The sequence below is a fragment of the Ambystoma mexicanum genome, chromosome 9, assembly GCF_040938575.1.
Source record: "Ambystoma mexicanum isolate Mex_15411 chromosome 9, UKY_AmexF1_1, whole genome shotgun sequence".
Taxonomy (NCBI): domain Eukaryota; kingdom Metazoa; phylum Chordata; class Amphibia; order Caudata; family Ambystomatidae; genus Ambystoma; species Ambystoma mexicanum.
Genome location: NC_090931.1, coordinates 1,179,994,800 through 1,180,014,091, shown reverse-complemented (window position 1 = coordinate 1,180,014,091; position 19,292 = coordinate 1,179,994,800). Strand labels below are relative to the sequence as shown.

At 43.8% G+C, this 19,292-nt stretch overlaps 1 protein-coding gene across 3 annotated transcripts in view; it reads right to left on the bottom strand.

Annotated features, from left to right (window-relative positions):
• The window catches only part of LRP1B (LDL receptor related protein 1B), a 4,835,697-nt gene that overhangs the window by 1,882,484 nt on the left and 2,933,921 nt on the right, over positions 1–19,292 (bottom strand). For all 3 annotated transcript variants that reach the window (XM_069616528.1, XM_069616527.1, XM_069616526.1), the window contains exon 31: positions 5,715–5,809. In XM_069616528.1, coding sequence (XP_069472629.1) covers positions 5,715–5,809 — 95 coding nt within the window. The remainder of the gene's footprint in view (positions 1–5,714; positions 5,810–19,292) is intronic.

Here is a 19,292-nt window from a genome sequence, read left to right as displayed (position 1 = left end):
CTTTAAGTCTCTGGTTGCTCCGTTTTGCACGTGCTTTCTGCATCTTTGATTGTAGAATACATGGGGCTCGGAAACGTTCCCTCCTTTGCTTAATCTAAGAGAAATATGTCCTGCGTACATGGCTTAACCTCTTCAACTCCTTTCAATCCTTACAGTTGCCTCTTGCTGTGGCATCCTTGATCCTAAGCCTAACAAATACTCTTTGTTCTTACTCAAATTTGTATTCCAGTGCTTGTCAGCTCTGCAGCCTTGGTTTTTCTCTTCCAGGCCTCTCACTTACTATTATACAAAGCCGACGTCCATTTTCTCAACATGGCTGCTTTACTTATGTACTATTTTCTTTGTTTAGCAAGCTTCTACATGTCTCATCTACCTTGCGTGTCTGCATATCTACACCCATTATATCTCACCTCACTTATTTCCTCAGTGTATTTGATTTCTTTGTATTTGCATACATGTTCACTGTGTCACTTCAGTCACATCTTCATTCTTTAAGTATTTGTATTTCATTTCAGTGCGCCCTTGTGTTTTCTTTTTATGATATCACTTTACATCTGTCAGACTTCACTTACAGTTCTTCTATGTTCAGTGGTGTCTACTGCATCAGTTCGAGGGTACATACAGCTGTGCAAAGTGTATTTTTGTAGTGAAAATTACTATGCACTGAATTTGCACTGCAAAAATACATGTTGCACAGTTCCATGAATCAGGGTTTGTGTCGGCAGTACAAAGTCACTTTTTAGCAGTGCCAAGTCACTTTGAACCATGCAAAAAAAAACATGAATTGGGCCCTAAGAGTTTGGGGCATCCGCAAAGTGTGGGAGCCACTTTTACTCAAAATAGGTGACATGCTGTATTACCTTTCATGGAGATGCCTATTGCTTACTAAAAATGCTCTGAGACTAGCAGTGTGGGAACTTCATTCCAACTATCAATGATATAGGACATGTGTATTTAGTTTACTGAAGGGACTGTGTTTTCACCGATTTATTTTTGTTTTGCAGATTTGTTTTATGAGAAAAAATGCAATACAGAATCTACATTTCTATATCTCCACAACACCCCACCCTATCAAGGCCCTTCAACCGACAGAATAATGCTGTCCATTGTTTTGCCATAATTCCATTTTGGGGGTTCTGTTCTGACATTTTTTTGAACCCTTAAACGTTTTCTTTTTTCCTTTTTCATGTTGGGTTTATTGGTTCATTGACCTTATTTTTGTTGTCCGATGTATTTCCTCTTAAATCTCTCTGTAGCCCCTTCGGATATACTGAATGGTACCCTATATGGCTCCTTCTAGAGGCGTGTTTTGTGCAAAGGTGGATTCAACTACCCTACTTTTGTGTTATGGAGTTGGCTAGGGGTAGCTATAATTTAGTTTTGATTTCACCAGCAGTGTAGTACAATGCAATATAATGGCAGTCATTGGGGTACTAATATACTTGTTTAAGTCTTACTGTTGGCTGTTTTGTTTCTTGCCATCCTGATGTCTGTGGGTACCATGATACAGGCCTACAATGGCAGCTGTGCAAATATAGGCTAATCTTGACATTGACATCAGCCTTGCATCCTGTAATGTGCTTTAAACTAACTTTGGATGCTTTCCCCACCACAGGCATCTCCAAGACACTTCCAATGTGGGTCGACATGAGAGTCTGGAAGATTGTAGGGCCAAATTAATTGTCTGGCCACCAAAGCCTTGAACGTCTGCCTGGTGTGTGAATGCAGGGATGGCTTATAAGTTGGGGAAACCTATGCATTCCTACAATTAGTGAATTTTTACCGCAATTTTTGTAGGGTTTGCAACATAGATGGGCTGCTGATTTCTAGGTCCAGGCTTAGCCACACTTGCTGGCCACTATGTTCTTTGTCCTTGGCCTGGTTTGGATGGTGGAACCTCTACTTGGGCTATTCCTTATTATCCTACCATTTCACCCTTTTGGCTGGCTGGCATCACTTGCCGAGACAGTTCAATACAGGGTTGTTTCTCTGTTACATCATTGTCGGCCAAGCAGCTCAATATGGGGATCCTCTGTTGCCCACAAGAGTGGTAAGTCACCGTTACACTGCCCCAGCTCTACCTTGGTTCACCCTACGTTCCCCCAACCATTTCTCCCATGCTGTGACCTTTGTTTGTTGGCTGCCTGACCCCATTGGTTCCTACAAAACTGCCCAGACCTCCTTGGTAAATTCCCTAGATCCTCCTGTTTTCCTGCTCATCATTGCTTTAACAACTGGTCAGTGGATCATTCTACCTGTTACAGTGATTATTATTCCTTTCTCTGGTTAGTGGCTGGCCCAGATTCCAAGGATCTGTGTACAGAATCCTTTCTACAGCCAGCCGTATGGAGGAAGCCCTGTATTACTGGGTCCTCCTGCCTCTTCTGAACCAAATCCTGAGTTACTGACACTATGTGTACATGTTCCCAGGTCGTGGGTCCTGAGATATTCTTCTGAATCAACTTTAGTGGTCCCTATGGTTCTGGCTTAGTAGGGCTTTGATTAGGAAAAAAAACCCAACTGCTGTTCACCATTAACTTGCATTGGCAAACATCCTGCTCTGGTTCCTCACTTCCCTGGTTGACTGAGTTTCAAAGCTGTCTCTAGAGCTCTTCAAGGGGTCTCCTGTGATTGCCCATGAGGTTAGTTGATTCTTTGTTCACATCTGCCGTGACGAACACATGCTTACCTGGCCATTGTCCTATAACTCCTATTTATTCTCATGGGGAACTTTTACAAACTTCGAAAGCTCCGTCGGAAGTGAATATAACAGGTTTTACACCACATCCAGAATATTAGTAATGTATTGTGATGTACTGAATAACTAAATGTATTAAATCACTGCACTGCACTCCTGATATAGAGATGTATTAGCATACTGTGTCTAACTGTGGTTCAATTGTATAGTGTAACGATGCATTGTCTGTTTGATAATTTGGTCCAACTTCATGATGATTTTGGTGGCCCTTTGGGTCATGGTATAAAGTGAGAACCCGTTCTCTCCCTCTAGTTGCATACTTAAGTATATAGTTTACCTGTATGTAACCTGTCTTTACTCTATACTAGAAGTTGTGAGGAATAGTTGGACTATTCATATGTTAACATTGCAAATTCTGAAAATGACTCAATAATATGTGTCTTTTCACCCACCCCTTAGCATTATAATGTACTGAGTTTACCAAAAGGTACAGGCCATACATTTAGCTGTAGGAGTGGGAGGGATCTGCTTATGTCATTTACTGTTTTTATGCATATACTGTTTTAGTGTATTACACCTCAAGCACCTATTGGACTCAATGTCTTTTTGTGTGCAACCATATAATAAAGACTATTGGCCGGATTATGAGGTGCAGATAAAAAAAGTGGTAGTACTTCATTTACCAACACATTTTCAGGTGGTAACACAATTGCCACTGAGCTGGAGCTGAATCCTCCACTTTTCCTGCAAATATCAGTGCATTTACCGTAGCAGAATTACCACTCATGGTAAATCTCCTGAAATTCCTTAAAGAGTCCTGATGACCCCAGAAATTGGGAAATACACCACCCTACCACCACTTGTAATCCCATGGTAAACCCACTGGACCTATTTGGTGCTAACCTGAAGGATTTATTTGTAAATTACTGCCAAACTAAAATGAGGGAATATATTTCACTATATCTGTTTAGAGTACTCTCACACATTCTTTCCTCCCTTTACTGAAGCCTACATGCTTCTCCATATCAACAAATAGAGTTTGGTCTAACGTTTGGTTGCAGCCTTGTGTGCCCTTTGGATAGATGATTGCCCATCCCTCAACGGTGGGCTGAGGAACAATATTGCAAACAGATATGTTCACTATTGCTCTGAAAAGCAACTAATTCAGTGCATCATTATTATGTTTTACCATGCTTCAGTCAGTATTAGTCATGCATTCATGCATAAACGAATGGTCATACCAACAATCTCTCCCATAAATACTTTTGCAAATTGATGTTGAATCACGTGAATAGGTGTTATGTCAGTGACTGAATGTTGACAAAGAGGGCATGATGTAGATTGAGGCAGTCCAACGTGTTAAGCTTGTCTTGTGGAATATGGTCTGACACTATGATATAACGCGGAGAACCATGTTTTTGCAGGCTGATCCGAAATGGTGTGGATATATACAGCGGTGATTGTAGCAATTCCACACTGCATATGCCATATCTCTGATAAAGTGATCTTGCATATGCAGAGAAAACTTCCAGATATGCTGGTGGAAGAACCTGGCATTTCCCGAAATATGTTATCTTTAAAAAATAAAAAACAACACAGTAATTGCCTATGTTTGGGACGTGTACCTGCTTGCAGTGACTTCATTCATAGTGTGCTACAAAGACGGTTAGAAGAGTGATATTAAAAAGTATTCTGTTTTCGGATGCAGAGCTGCCCAAGGATGGCTCTGCTTGCTTATTTCTTCTTGATCGCTGCTTTTCAGGTGCTTAGACTCCTAACCGTGACTGTTGAAGCTCTAATTTCCTCTCCCCAACCATTAGCAGCTGTCTGTCAGGGCACAGTTCATATCCTGTTCTTTCTGTTCCTCACTCAAATAATAGGCGTGCCCCTGTTTCGTGCTATTGGTGTGGTTCTGCATTGTGCATCACAACACAATTGTCACAGTTGTGACTTGTGATTTGAACTGTAACTTTTAATATGCACATTAGTCAACTGTGTTTTAAATATTTAATGAAAGTTTTCTATAAAAAAAATAAAGGACTCCACAGTGTTCAATTGATTGTAAAGTATTAATAAATACAACAGACTAACACATTTACAATTTTAACAGTACCATGAAGTTATCCATCAATATTATTATTTTACATGGTATGATTTCACTTTTTTTACTTGTGAAAATGCTTAGTTGAGTGTACATTTCCTCTGTTGATCTGCTTATAGCTGCTTAGCCACAGGTACAAGGGGGCAAGCAATGTCATGTCTACCAGGTTGCATTGCCTGGTGAATTTAATGTAATAAGTAACATTGATTGCTAAGAGAAGATTTTTATTTTTAGTGAGCATGGCTTAAGTGTGTTGCCCGTTATAATAAATAGATGGGGAGTTACACTGAACCTAAGTAGTGACCACATGATATCATGTTTATACCTTTGCTAGTAAAACAGGGAACTGGCCGCTTTCACCTTAGATACCTAATTTGCAAAAAATAGATAAAATAGATGTACACATTGGGCCTCATTACGACCCAGGCGGTAAGTTACCGCCTGGGACGTGACTTTACCACCATGGCGTAAACTACGTTTACGCCATGGTGGTTGGCGGACTTACCGCCCCATTCCGACCTTGGCGGGGCGGTAAGTCCCCAATCCCCATTTACCCTTCCCCATTCCCATTTTTGCCCCATAGGGCATAATGGGAGTGGGGAAGGCGTTAATTACGCCACCGTAAATTACAGTGGCGTAATTAACTCCATGGTCCCTTAGCGCCATGGATTTTAACACCTGCTAAAAGCAGGTGTTAAATCCGCCATGGCGCTAAGGGACCTCGTACTCAGGCGGTAAGGGTCGGCGCTGTTTAGGCTGCCGTAAACCCCTTACCGCCTGGGTCGTAATGAGGCCCATTTTGTTGGTTTTCTCTGTAAAATTGTAATTATTTACATAGCATTCCAGTATGTTTAAAAAAACGCATGTTTCAATTCCACGCATTGCAGGTACTAGACATCAAGTTGCACTATTTACCAACTGGGTCTTTTTGATTCTGGTAGAGGATTTTGCTATTGCTGCCATCCATATTTGCCATATTTATGGTATTCCCATCTGTCCAGTAAATTTTCCTGAAAAAGAAAATTGATTACTTAGACATTTCAAATTCCCCATTATGCATCCAACAGAACAACACAATATATATATTTTTTTTCTTTTGGTTAAAATGTATTCAATCTTAACAAAACAATCAATAAAATCCAGGGCATGAACAATTTCATAGATTTCATCACACAAATGACACAGCATTTAAACATTCTCAACGAGGCAGTTGAGCTATTCAACAACCCATGACACCTTCCTCTTTACAATCTTAGTAAGGGCCAGATTCATTCCATTTCAAGCTATTAAAAAAAATCACTGCTGATATTACAATAGATAATTGGCGACCCAGTACAGACATGTTCCAGAATTAATCATAATCAACACTGGTGCAAATGTAAAAACTTCTAAAAATGCAAACTCTGGTTCTCACCAATACATGCTTAATGGTTTGAACCCTTTTTTTGTTTGCAAAATCTGCATTCTGCACCACTCTCTTGTATCAATGTAGGCCTTTCCAGTACTGTTCCTGTTAAATACAGGTTCCAACAGAAACTTAAGACATCCTCCCTAACCTTGGCATACAGAAAGATGTCTAAATAATGGGCAATCATACATCGTTATTCGTAAGACCATATGCCCTTAGTAAGGAAGAGCAGCGTTCTTCCATATTACACCAATATTGGTGACAGTCTCTTCTCCATCTTTTCATTGATATCACTCTATAACACATTTTCCGGAGCTTGCAAGTATTTCCTGTATAAGGACAAGATACACCATTGACCTTCTACTTTCATGGACTTCCGACACATTTCATGTCTTATGACAGATATCGGAACAGTGTTCGGAACACCAAGCACCCTGCACCATATGACATCTTCCAACATAGTTAAATATTCCAATGCCCACTCATTACACAACACTATATCATATAATAACTTCGGACAGACTAAGTTTTGGGGGGCAAAGGAAGACATAGTAGCTGGAGAGGATGGTAAGAGTGCTGGAGAAAAAGTGATTAGAAGGATGTTATAGAATGTAATTAGCAAGGGTATTGTTAAAGGTAGACATTTTAGAAGCAAAGTAGGGACAAGATCATTTGCAGATATAGTAGAGGAGATGAAGTGAGTTTATGATTTGAGAGAATTCATTTGAGAGATTTTCGGAGGCATCAATATTGGGAGGATTGAGACAAAATGAGAGAGAAATAGAAGCCACATTTGACAGAGTCAAGGGTAGATGAATAGTTTTGAAGAACAGTGAGATAGAGTTGAAGATCAGAGGAGTGTCTTTTTCTGCATTGCTTTGTCAGAGTGTGGATGAGATGCATAATCCAGGGCAATGGATCGGAGGATTTAGGAGTGAGTCGTGTAAGAGAGTAGAGAGAGGAAAAGGGAGCATAACGAGCAGTGTTAAGATTAGTGAAGGCTTCTTCAGTGGATGGAAAGTTGTGTTCAGCATAAGAGGAGAGAGTGTTGTAGGTCAGAGATGTGGTCAGGGAGTTTGGAGGCAAAACTTGCGCTTACTAATAGTTGTAGTAGATGGTGTGAGTAAGAAGCAGGTGTGGGGATTGAGGGAAGACAATAGAGTGACTGGAAGGAGAAGGCATGGTGGAGATATTTTAGGAGTTGAAAAGAGATGAGAATAAAGTCAAGCATGTTTCCAGAATGTGTTTGACTGGGTGCTGGTGAGGATGGTTGGAAGCGGCTTTTGCGGCGCATCCAGTGCAGCTCGATGATCTCACATCAAACATGTCAAGTGGTTGGTCCTTTCCACTGACTGAATTGGCAATCGAAGGAGGCTCCCTGAGCCGTCGGAGCTATTGGAGCGAAGTGGTGGACGAAAAGAGAACAGGAGAGTTGAGCAGAGCCTGCCTCCATCTACGATCACACAAGGTTTTGCCGCTTTACCGCCGTCTTTATTAGTTAACTTAATCTTATTTCCCTGCTCATTTTGTCACTGCCTTCCCCTCGTGGGTTGGCCGGTGACTGAGGTTGACCGCTGGCCACCACACGGACGGTTGGGTCGGGTGCAGGATGGTGAACTGAGTGAGTCTGTGTGAAGGACTCATTAAAGCGTGGCATTGCTTGTTGTGCTGAGTGGCAAGTTTCAATTCTTGTGCCAGCTCTGGTGTCTCAGACCCTGCTGCAGCCATTTCTCCTATTGCAGCATCAGGCAGCCCTGGCTAATAGGGTGGCAGTTGTTTGTGCGATCTGTGTGGCTGTGTGTCTGTGTGGCGCTAGCATTCTTGCTAGAACAAAAAGTGTCATAACAAGTCACTTTATCTGCAGCTGCAAGTAATTTGATTATAACTGGTGTGTCTAGCTGATTACGGGTGCGCTAAAACCTACAGCACTATGCCAAGCAACAGGCCAGGACTGAATCTTATTTTTCTATTTAACACACATGGGGAAAAGTCAGAAGTGGCTGACATAGTCAGTGCAGCCTGATTCCCCAGTGGGCCTGCTGTGCAGCTGGGCCACGATTTTTTAAATTTGGTTGTGTCCATTACCTGACTGTAACATTGTCCATTGTCCGTTGGTGACGAAGTGGAGTGAGGTGAGTGGAGGGTGTATATCAGCAGTGTCATCTCTTCCCCAATATTTTGTCCATTAAGGTAACCACACCAAAGGACATAAAGGACGCTAAGAGTGTTGGAAAATACCAGACTGACTGTCTGCGTATTAGCAGTTCACACAGCATTCAGGATGGCCAGACTTCATACTCGCAAGGACACAAAGGCCAACAAGTTATAATCCAATAAGGACCCTGGGCTTTGCAGGCAGCCCAGGCAGTCCAGGCAGTGCACCATTGACTTGGTGTCCTTTAGTTGACGGGCTGTAGGAGCTGGGAGCTGGCCCGGCAGAGGAAGGAGGTGAAACCCTGCTGACAACACCTACGGCTCCTCAAGGGCAGAAGCAGATTTGTTGAAACCAGATGTTTTCAGTGGCATGGAGGCACTTTTTGTTGAAGACATGGATGTTCTAGGGGACCTGCTGGATAGGCTAAAGCAGTGTGAACAAGGAGCTGGTTGGGCTCAGAGCGATCTGGGGGCAGATCTGGGTAGTCGGGAGCTATTCTTAATGCCTACACCTCAACTCCTGGGCTGGGCTCCATTGTTAGAGGCTCTTTGCAGCCCCAGAGCTGTCTGTGCTCAAGCCCATATCTGAAAATGTGCTTGCAGCTATAGATAGCCAAGGTGCTGATGTTGACCTTTCATCCAGAGTGTCTTTGCAGGCACTTAAGCGCTCTAGTGATAGTTACTATGCAGAAAATTGTATTCCGGGGTGGACCGACCCAAGCCAGGCTGCAAGGGAGATATCAGAGTCCGGGGCTCTTTATTCATGCCAGTCGAGGACATGACTCCTCTGAGCTGGGAGGACCTGGAGCCGTCAGGATATTTGTCATCTAGCCTCGCTGGACTGTCTGCCAGGCCCTAAGTTTTACTGTGGCACTGAGGAGGGTTGCCAGTACAGAGAGCTCCCATGCATTCAGACAGTGATTAGGGACTGTAGCAGTCTAGCGCCTAAGTTGCTGGAGCCCCATTTGACTCTTACACAGATGCTACCTGGTTCTTCTCTGCATCCTGGAACTGCCAAACCCTCATTAGGCTCATATCCAGCTTAGGCACCTTTCCACATACAACAATTAAATAGACAAATTGCAGTTTTCTTAGAATTGAAGGAGGAATTGAGGTCTCTCAAACATCAATGCAACAAGGGTGCAGGGAGATTGGACTCTTGCTTTGAGGTTATTAATGTGCTCACAAAGTTGCTGGCTGACTGCCACACAACACCCAGAGCTCCCGAAGACTAACATTACTGTCTTTAGGCCAACTAGGAAATCCATGGGGCTTGACTCAGTGTACTTGGCCATGGATGCAGCATGAACCTGTTGGTCTGGTACTGGTGGGGAACTGTCCTTGCAGCTTCAAGACCCCTCAGAGGAACAAGGTCAATGTCAACGCAGGCTGCTTGCCCAGTGGTAGACCATACTGGTTTGTTGCGCCCCTATCATCCAGATGCAGTGGTCCTTCAACCTGTTACTGAGATTATGGTCAAGTCCAAAAGAGCTCCACTGGGCTTCAGAGGCTCTAGTCTTCAGATCTTCAAGCCCCCCTCCCACCCTAGCCTCCAAGGCTGTTCTTCGCGCTTCTGCAGCTCACAGAACTATGGAAAATGATCCTCTGCGAGGCCGGCGAGACCAACATTTGATCTGTTGTTTCAAGGGCTTAACGCATGGTAACAAAAATGCCTACAAAAGACTTCTAGTGCAGGGTCTGTCGGATGTGCTGGGGGTGAATTACATTTCTTTCAAATAGTTTCCTGTTGTTGGCATTCTATCTTATTGCATGTTCTGCAAGGGGTGCAAAGGGTGCAATGTTTTTCTTTTGTTAATTTCGATTTTAGCACCTGATACCAATATAGACCTGTGCCACATTCATGCTTCTGGGTATCATTGGCAGGGCATGGGGGAATTCATCAATGTTTTTTTCCCTCTGGGCTCACAATTGTGGACCATCAATGTCCCAAGTCTCTTAACCATTTTGAGCCTCCTGTTGACTACACTCACCCCATTATTGATTTGACTTGATCTGAACTGGAGGCGAAACTGATGCAGTCCCTTCCAGCACCCTTCCATATTTCACAGCAGTCTCGGGACAGGGTGTATTCTACAGTCATCATGCCACCGCCAACAAAGTGATTGCAGAGATATTAGGGGTTTAGCTGTGAGGGAGTCACAGTATTGTTCTGGTCATGGCATGCTTAACACGTGCCTCCATATTGCTGATGAACTGTCTGACAAACTTTCTATGTCACCCTCTTGCTATAAACCTGCAGAATCCCTGGTATGTGTGTACTGGAATATGCCGGGTATTAATATTAGATTAGGCCACCTGGAATCAATGTTACTCCTGGAAGAATTGATATTGCTTTAATAAGTGAATCTTTGGCCATGCAGGTTGTAGTTGTTGAGGGATTTATGTCTTACTCTGTACCGGCACTGAAAAGCCAGAGGGGGAGTTGCCATGAAGGGTAATGCATAATGACCAAACTCCCCCTTGTGAGCAAAGCCTTCCATTTCGAGATCTCTTCCCCTTTGCAAGTGGTGACAATTTGCTGGGACAGGTGGTCGAGATGTGCTGGTGGTCAATTTTCCTAACAGCCCCCTTGCCCAATTTGGCAATAAGTGTCTATGAACCTTAGCCTCTGTGTTGGAGGGCTTGGTGAATTGGATATCCACAAACAATGCATTTCTTATTTTGGGTGGGATTTTAACTCCCAGATGGGTAGCAAGCTCAGTGAAACATTGTTTGGCCCGCTTGAAGATGTTTTGGCTGGAATTCTGCCTCCTGTTATGAAATATGTTAGAACCTGCAGGGAGGGAGTTGGGCTCTGGACATTTCTGTATGAGTGGGGATTGCACTCAGTCAATGGTAATTTCACTGAGAATGTCCTGGGGAACTTCACCTTTCTTGCTTCATTGGGATGCTCGACTAGTGATTATTTTTGCACCCCAGTCAAGTTCTGGAATTGTGTTAGTGGGTTCAGGGTTTCGAATAATTTAGGTAGGCACCATCTTCCCATCCGGCTGGAATTTAGACTCCCGGGCAAGTTACCTTTGGCAAGTTTGACCAGTCTTCAGGGGATGCCTCCATCTGCTCTGTAACACCGGTTGAATTGGCAATCAGTAGACTGCTAGTGTTTGCTGAGGGGTATTGTCAGAGACAATTGGCAGATTCTGGAATGGCTCATCTGTGGCAGTGCAGACTGGGTGGTTATTTGTTCAGATTTTATACTTCTTTGTCCAACCTTTCAGCCGCATTCCCTTTTGGAGGTGGGAAAAAGGAAGGGCAGTCCTTCAATTCAGAGTTTGTAAAACAGAAGTCTTCCCTGATAAGAGCCCTGAGGAACCCCTTGTCCACAAAGCTCAATATAATCAGGGCCCATGCAGCTTATAAGAAAACCATCACCCACAGAAAGCACAAGATTGAACGGGAAACATAGGAGGAATGGATCAATTCATCTGCTACCAACAATGCTAAACTTTTTGGGGAAATTGTTAGCAAGGTAGCCTCATAGGTAATCCATGATGGTTATGGAAATGTAATGGGTAGTTCACTATTCCTCCCTATGTTGTAACAGCTTTGTGTGCAGGTATAGCGATGGCCAATCCAGTCTGGGCTCTGGGGTGTCCTCATGCGATATAGAGGACAATATTGTCTTCACAGTGGAAGAAGATCTGCTGGCTGTTAACAATCAAGGTATGAACAGGGCCCCTTGCCCGGACAATGTCCCTGCAGATTTGTTTATGGCTCTGCCACGGCTGTGAGCCCCTGTTCTGACTCTGTGATTTAATGCTGTTTGTGCTGGATGTCCTATTCCCACCGCCTGGTCTCATGTGATGATCTACCCAATATACGAAAACCAACCAAAGGTCCAGCTTGCATCCTTTAGATGATTTTCTTGTTAGACTCAGTATTTATGATCTCGAGACAGGCCATTTTATGGAGACTAGAGTCTTGGCTCCAGAGTTCAAACATTGTTTCACCTATTCAGTTGGGCTTCAGGCCAGGTCTGGGAACAGCAAAGCAGATCCTGAATCTTTATTTGGTAATAGCACATTCGCTGAGACTCAAAGAGGAGTCTTTCTATTTGACTTTTATGGATATGAGAACGGTGTTCGATAAGATCAAACATGTTAGGTTGTGGGGAGTACTCAGGGCCATGAATTGCCTAAGTCCATTGGTGGACCTTATGGATAGATAGCACCTCTCCACAGTGGCTCAAAATAGAAGCGGAGGTGGTGGTCAATGCACCCCTACTTTTCAGGTGGATTGGGGGGTGCGCCAAGTCTGTGTCTTGGCTCCTTTGCTTGTTTGCCTTCATACAAAAAGTGTATATGGACATCTATTGAAATCTCCCTCTGATTTCCCTAGGCTGGTCAATAGGTGGTTGCCTTTACATGCCTAGGCTGATGGTACAGTCTTATGAGCCTGCACCCGCAGATCCTTAAAGCACTTGGTTGATGATTATTCCTGCTTTGTGTACACTCTAGCGCTTAAGATAAATGCCCTGAAAATCGGCCGTTGTGGTTTGTTGTGGGAGGAAGTGTCTGCCAAGTTGTTTAGCTATCTCCTGCAAAAGGAATCCAATCCCAAAAGTGAATCATTCTGGGAGTTCGATTTTCTGCAAATTTTGGGGCAGAGGCACACGTTGAGAAGCAGTCACAAAGATTCAAGCAGGCAATTGGGGGGATAATCAGAGATGTGGGTTTGTTTAAAGCAAAGCCAACATAATTTGTGCTGAAAGTTTACCATGGTAGTGTCACTTCTGTGGCAAGATATGGTATGGAGCCTTGTGGCTTTAGCAAGCTGGAGCCCATCCAAGTGGCTGACAATGATTTTTTCGGAGTATTGTGGGGCTGACTGGGTCTCCTTCCAACTTGGTTGCCGGTTTCTGTGTGATCTGACCTCATCCTTACTGGCTAGCCATTGGCTCAGGAGTTGGAGGAGTACTAAAGCCTTTTTCACCCAGGAATTAGTGAACTACTTGGTGTCTAAAGACTCTTATTTAAAAATCCCATCCCATGGCTCAGATATGTAAAATCGATGTTGACCAAGGTGGGGGTGGATCACTGTTTCCAGCTCTGCTGTCTTTGATGGCTTCAAAGTCTGCGAGATTAAGAATGCTTCAGTCTCTCTTGGCCAGAAGAGTCTCTGGCGCTCATGAAGCCAGCCAACAGGGCACATTTGGTTATTACTTTCCCCGGGTTTCAAAAATATCTTACCCATGCTAATCACTCATCCCAATGCTTTCCTGTGCAGGCAGCTGCAGTCTGCAATCAACTACTGAAAGAACTGAGCGCCAAATCTAATCTCTAATTTATGAAACAGTTGAAAACCATCCTGTATGAATAATACTGGTCCTTCTTGTACTTAGATTTAGGGCCTCGTTACATGGTAGGCGGTAACCATGGCGCTATTAGCGCCATGGTTGCCGCCGGTATTTTACCGTGTCCGCCTTGGTGGATGGCGGAATTACCACCCTACTCCAAGGTGAGCGGGGTGGTAATTCCCCATTCACCAACGCACTTCTCCATTCCCATATTTGCCCCATAGGGCTCAGTGGGGAAGGAGGTAATTACGGTACTGCTAATTGCCGTACTGTAATTAGCATCAAGGTCCCTTTGCGGGCCTGTTCCTTAACGGCTGGTAAAACCAGCTGTTAAGGTCGGGTCCCGCAAAGGGACCTCGTAGTAAGGCTGTAAGCATTTACCGGTACCGGTGCCCTTACAGGTACCGGTAAACCCTTACCGCCTACCGTGTAATGAGGCCCTTAGTTTCTGAATCTTGTTTTCCCTTGCCGCTGGTGCCAAAAAAATATATACATAAAATAAATAAATAACATTCCCATTTTCAAGGGCCCGCAATAACTGTATACATTTGAGAGTCTTGCCGTTGGTTTGGTCTAAAGGGAGTGTGGATCAGTCGTGTCCCTCTTTTATGGCATCTAAGGAAGACCTTGCTCATATTATAATGTTTTGTCTTACTTCTGCAGTGACTTTGGAACAAACATTAAAATCCGGTTTGCAAGGCCGTGGCTTTCGATGTTATGACCCCGCAATGAATTATCTGTTACATGCAGACTCGCTTCCGGTGGTGTTGGCTGTTTTGAAGTACCTAAAGTGTGCCTTGTCATTAAGCGAGCATATATTAAACTCTTACTGTTCATGATTGTACAGCTTTGTTCAGAAGTTTTTCTAAAGAAAGATGATGGAGATGATGGAGCAGCATAGATAGAGAGACATTTTAAGTCTCAAATGATAATGATGTGGTGATCAGAAGGGAGAGAGTAAATTAGTTGAGAGATGTGATTGAAGAAATGAGGAGGCCGGTACAGCGAGATAATATGTATGCCATACTAGGCAGTGATTGTGCAGATAGTGTATTTGAATGAGGGGTAATTGGAAGGAGATAGGGAGGTATGACAGGTAGGATGTTTGGGGGAGGAAAACTGAGTGAGAGTGTGAGTGAAGGTGTATACATGGTCATGAAGGGCAGCAAGAGTTGCAGATTCAGAGTGAGAGATTTAGGTTTTGATAAGGGTAACGAGGTCAAGAGAAGGAGAATGAAACAGGAAGAAGTCAGACCAATAGAAAGAGAGAGATATAGAAGCATAGCCATGTAGGGTCAGATAAATAGAGAGGCTCTGGGATAAATGTGAGGAACGGATGGGTATTGGAAGTTAGGCTTGTAGTAGGTTTTGTGAATAAAAAGAGTAGTGGAGCGAGAAGAGAGGTGGCCTTGAGGAGAAGAGATGACAGTGATGGGGAGAGAGTTGAGATGGTTGAGAGTGAGGAGAGAATTAGAATGGAAAGGAAGAGATAGCATGAGAAGTGCATGGTAGGTTGAAGCTGAGAAGAAGCAATAATGGTACTTACAGCAAGTAGCAGGACACAGCAATGTAAAGGTTCATAGGGGTAGAGGCAATCCTGTTGGCCAATGGCTGGTCTTCTCCCTTCACTGTTCCTATATGATTATTATTGTATTTTCCACATTCATGTCCCTATGTCTCCCTGGGCAAGGGGACTCCAAAATCTATATGTCATCAGTGTGCCCTGTTGTCACAATGACATATGGAATAAACATGATGATCAAACTATGCAGATTTGGGGTGTATTATATGGCAGTGTTTGACTATTAAGCAAACCAATGGAAAGGTTTGACCAATTAAAAAGTGAGATAAGGATGCAATCTGAGGGAACAATACCACTATAAAAGGAGAAACACACAGGGAATAAAGAAACAAAACACTTTGGAATCGTAGGCTACATAGAAGGATAACATGTGTCCCAATGGATGATGTCTGCACTTGGATAACATTTGGAGTTGAAAGGACCTTGTCCTTGAGGGAACTACATCCAGAATAACTGGAGGCTTACCTGTTTTTGGGATGAATACACCAGGTAAGGCCAGCTGACCAGATATTCCCTATGCCTACTTTCTGGCATTGTGCCTTGCACCTTAAATAATTGTTCACAAGTGAGTATGAAAACTCAAAAAAATATAATTATGTAAATCCCCAAGAATCATTCCCCTGCTAAGTACCTGGAGTGGGAGTGAACTTGAAAAGCAGATTACACTAGTGAGAATTGTTTGCAAATAGTATACGTTGATATTTTACTGAAAACTGCAAAAATACTCTCGCTGTATTAAAGCTAAGTGAAATTTATCTTTGTTGTTTAATCATTACAAACCAAATGAGAATGTAATATTGTAGTTTGATATGATATGATATGATATGGTATTTATAACGTGCCTGCACACAGGCGTTTCTAGGTGTGACACGACAAGGGGGGAAACAGAGGGAGGACAAAACAACAATCTTACTAGGCTTTGTGTCATTCAGATTGTGCAAATGCAGGGAAGTGGATGGTGAAAAGTGCCAAAAGGTGGGGGGCAGAAATGCAGGTTATCAAAGTGCAGCCGGCTGGTGGCTCAGTGCAGGTAAAGGAAAGTGCAGCCAACGGGTGGCTCTTAAGCACAGGGAGAGGGGCCTGTAGGGTTACAGATACAGACCCCACGCCTTGGGGGATCCAGGAGACATTGCAAGGTGCAACTGGACAAGCAGGGACCTGGGCCCAAGTTCAGAGGGTGGCAGGTCACCAGTTTGTGGACCAGATGGTTCATCATCATTGGAGGGGAAGAGAGAAAGAGGAAGCAAAGAGGTAGGTCTTGAGTTGCTTCTGGAACCAGAGCTGGTTGTGCACAGGTTTGAGAGAGGCAGGGAGGCTGTTCCAGAGGGAGGCCCTAGCCAAAAAAAGAAATCTGCCCCCAACCCTCTAGTTGGAAAAGTGTTTGACCCTCAGAGAGTTAGAGGTCGATGAGCAGAGAGATAAGAAGGGAGAGGTTTAGGAAGAGAGCTTTTGAGGTAGTGCAGTCCCAGGCCTCAGGAAGCCTTCTGGACGATGCAGAGGGTCTTGAACTTGATCCTTGCCACCAGTGGAAGCCAGTAAAGAGATTTCATTGCTACAGAGATACGATTCCTGGGCTTGAGGCCAAGGATAGGTCTCGCAGTCCTGTCCTGGATAAGTTGTAGAGGACGAAGAGTAGAGACAGGGCAATTTAGAAATAGGCTGTTGCAGTAGTCCAGCCTAGAGAGGACCAGACCTTTGGAGACAGTGAGCTTCTGGGGGAAAGTGAAAAAAAGAAGAATACCTTTGAGGAGCTACAGGCAATAGTTTGACTTCTTAGAGATGTCAGAGATGTGAGTAGAGAAGGAGAGGGCAGAGTCGAAGATGACCCCAAGGTTCTTAGCTTCTCATGTAGGAGTAGGAAGAGGGCCCAGAGTGGGTAGCCAGAGAGAAAGAGAGGAAAGGAGGGAGCTGGTGTTCTGATGAGGAGGATCTCAGTCTTACTGGCATTAAGGCAGAGATCATTGGTGGCACACCACTCCTGGATTGCGTGCAGACAGTCTGAGAAGTAGAGGCAACCATGTGGAGCCTGCAAGCTGGGTATGATCTGCATAACACTAAAAGTTGAAGAGGAGAGCAGCAAGGCAGCGGGCAACATGTGCCAGACATTGGTGGAACAGCCAGGGAGAAAGGTTAAACCCCTGGAGTACACCACAGGTAGAGAGAGAGAGATAGAAGAGAGGAAGGAACCCAGTTGGACCTAAGAGGGTCTAAGGAGGTCAGCCAGGCCAGTGCCTGATCAGTGATAGCCAGGTTATCATGGAGGTGATTGAGCAGGATAGCATGTTTGACCATATCAAAAACGGAAGAAGGATTGAGGAGAATGAGGACAGAAGGAAGGCTAGAATCAAGGTCATAGAACAGGTCTTCACAGATGTTCAGGATCACAGTTTCCAACCTTCTGGCTGTTGTGAAGCTAGACTGGTCGTCATAAAGGCAACCAACAGATTCAGTGAGCATATTAAGCTGGGAGATGTCCAGCTTTTCCAAGACTTTGCACAGGAAAGGAGTGATGGAGATTGGGTGATAGTTAGCCATAGAGGAATGATCGGCAGAGGGCTTCTTAAGGAGGGCGCGCTTAAGGGGGTGTGTAATTGGAGGGGAAGATTCCAGTGGCAGTTTGTTAGTTATATCCTGCTTTCACTGTACTTAGAAGTGAGTGAGACTCAATTTTTATAAAAACAAACAAAAAACTTTCTCTGTGCTGTGTGAAGTGCCTAAACGAAGGAACATTTCCCAATAATGACAGTGTAGCATTTTTTTTAAATGATAGCTATACTACACTGACTCCTGTGGTGTTCACACGTATAGTCTACACATAAGGCTGTGAATCAGTGGCCACACTTGGTACCTTAAATAGAGAATTAATAGTCAACACCTGTGAAAACCATATATATTTGAAACTAAGTATTGGAATGGAAGGAAGTTGAGCATTTACATTCCAGTAGAAAATACTAACGTCCAAATTAACACTATGATTTCACAGATGTTTTTGTGTTGAAGTTATAGCACCCCTTACTAAACACATCCAAATAATTCAAGAGAACTGGTGGAACATGGTGGTTGTTCTTTCACAATCTGATCTGAATACAAAGAACAGATAAATGAATGCACTGCCTTCTAAATTAATAGCAAGTCTATAGATCCTTGAGCAAACCTATCATAGTTACTATTGTATGTCCATTTCTATGCTAGCGATTTTGGTAAGTCAGAATCAGGAGACAGACAAGGAGGAATGCTGTCTCTAATCCTCTTTATTCTTGTTATGAAAATATAAGGCCTAAGCTGTGCCTAAGACTTATTCCCTACTCTTTAAAAAGAAATATGTAAAAAGGCGCTCGTCAGGATGGCTTACATAAATTAAGACCTCTGTCCAAAAACTTAATATAAACTGAACTCTTTCCTACCACTACAAATAAAATACAAAAGTTAACAAAACCACACTTTGGACCATTGCCTGAATGAGGAACGGTGTTTGTTTGTTACTTCAACCCTGGTGTCTCTTGGCAACAAGGCTAATAGTCTAGGTGCACAGTCCAAGGCATGCACTGACTAGCCTTCCAGTCTCTGTCCTTCACATCAGTGTAGTTTGTCTCAGTCTCAGTCTCTTGTTCCCACACTCACAGGTTGTTTCCTCTCTTTTTCCCCACTCGCTATACTCTGGATTATATACCCATTTTGTCTTGCTCTCATTCCCTACTGTAGGGGTGCCTGTGGTTTATCCCCCTTGTGATTGCCCTTGCAGTTACAACCTTGGGGTTTCTCTATTCACACCCCACCCTGGCGCTTCTTGTGATTCTCCCCAGTCTGCTCTTCACACCTCAGGATCGCTTTGTGTTCTCCCCACCTTGGAGCATCTCATGTCCTGCCCCACTTTGGGGCCTCTGATGATTGAGCTAGCCTTGGGATCTTTCCATGTTCGCCTCGCCTTGGAGCTCCTGTGGGCTCTTTCTGTCCTCACTACTCTCCTTGCTTGGCTCTCACCACCCTCCTCCCAGTTCCCTGGAGCCACCTCATACCTGCAACTTTTCAGGG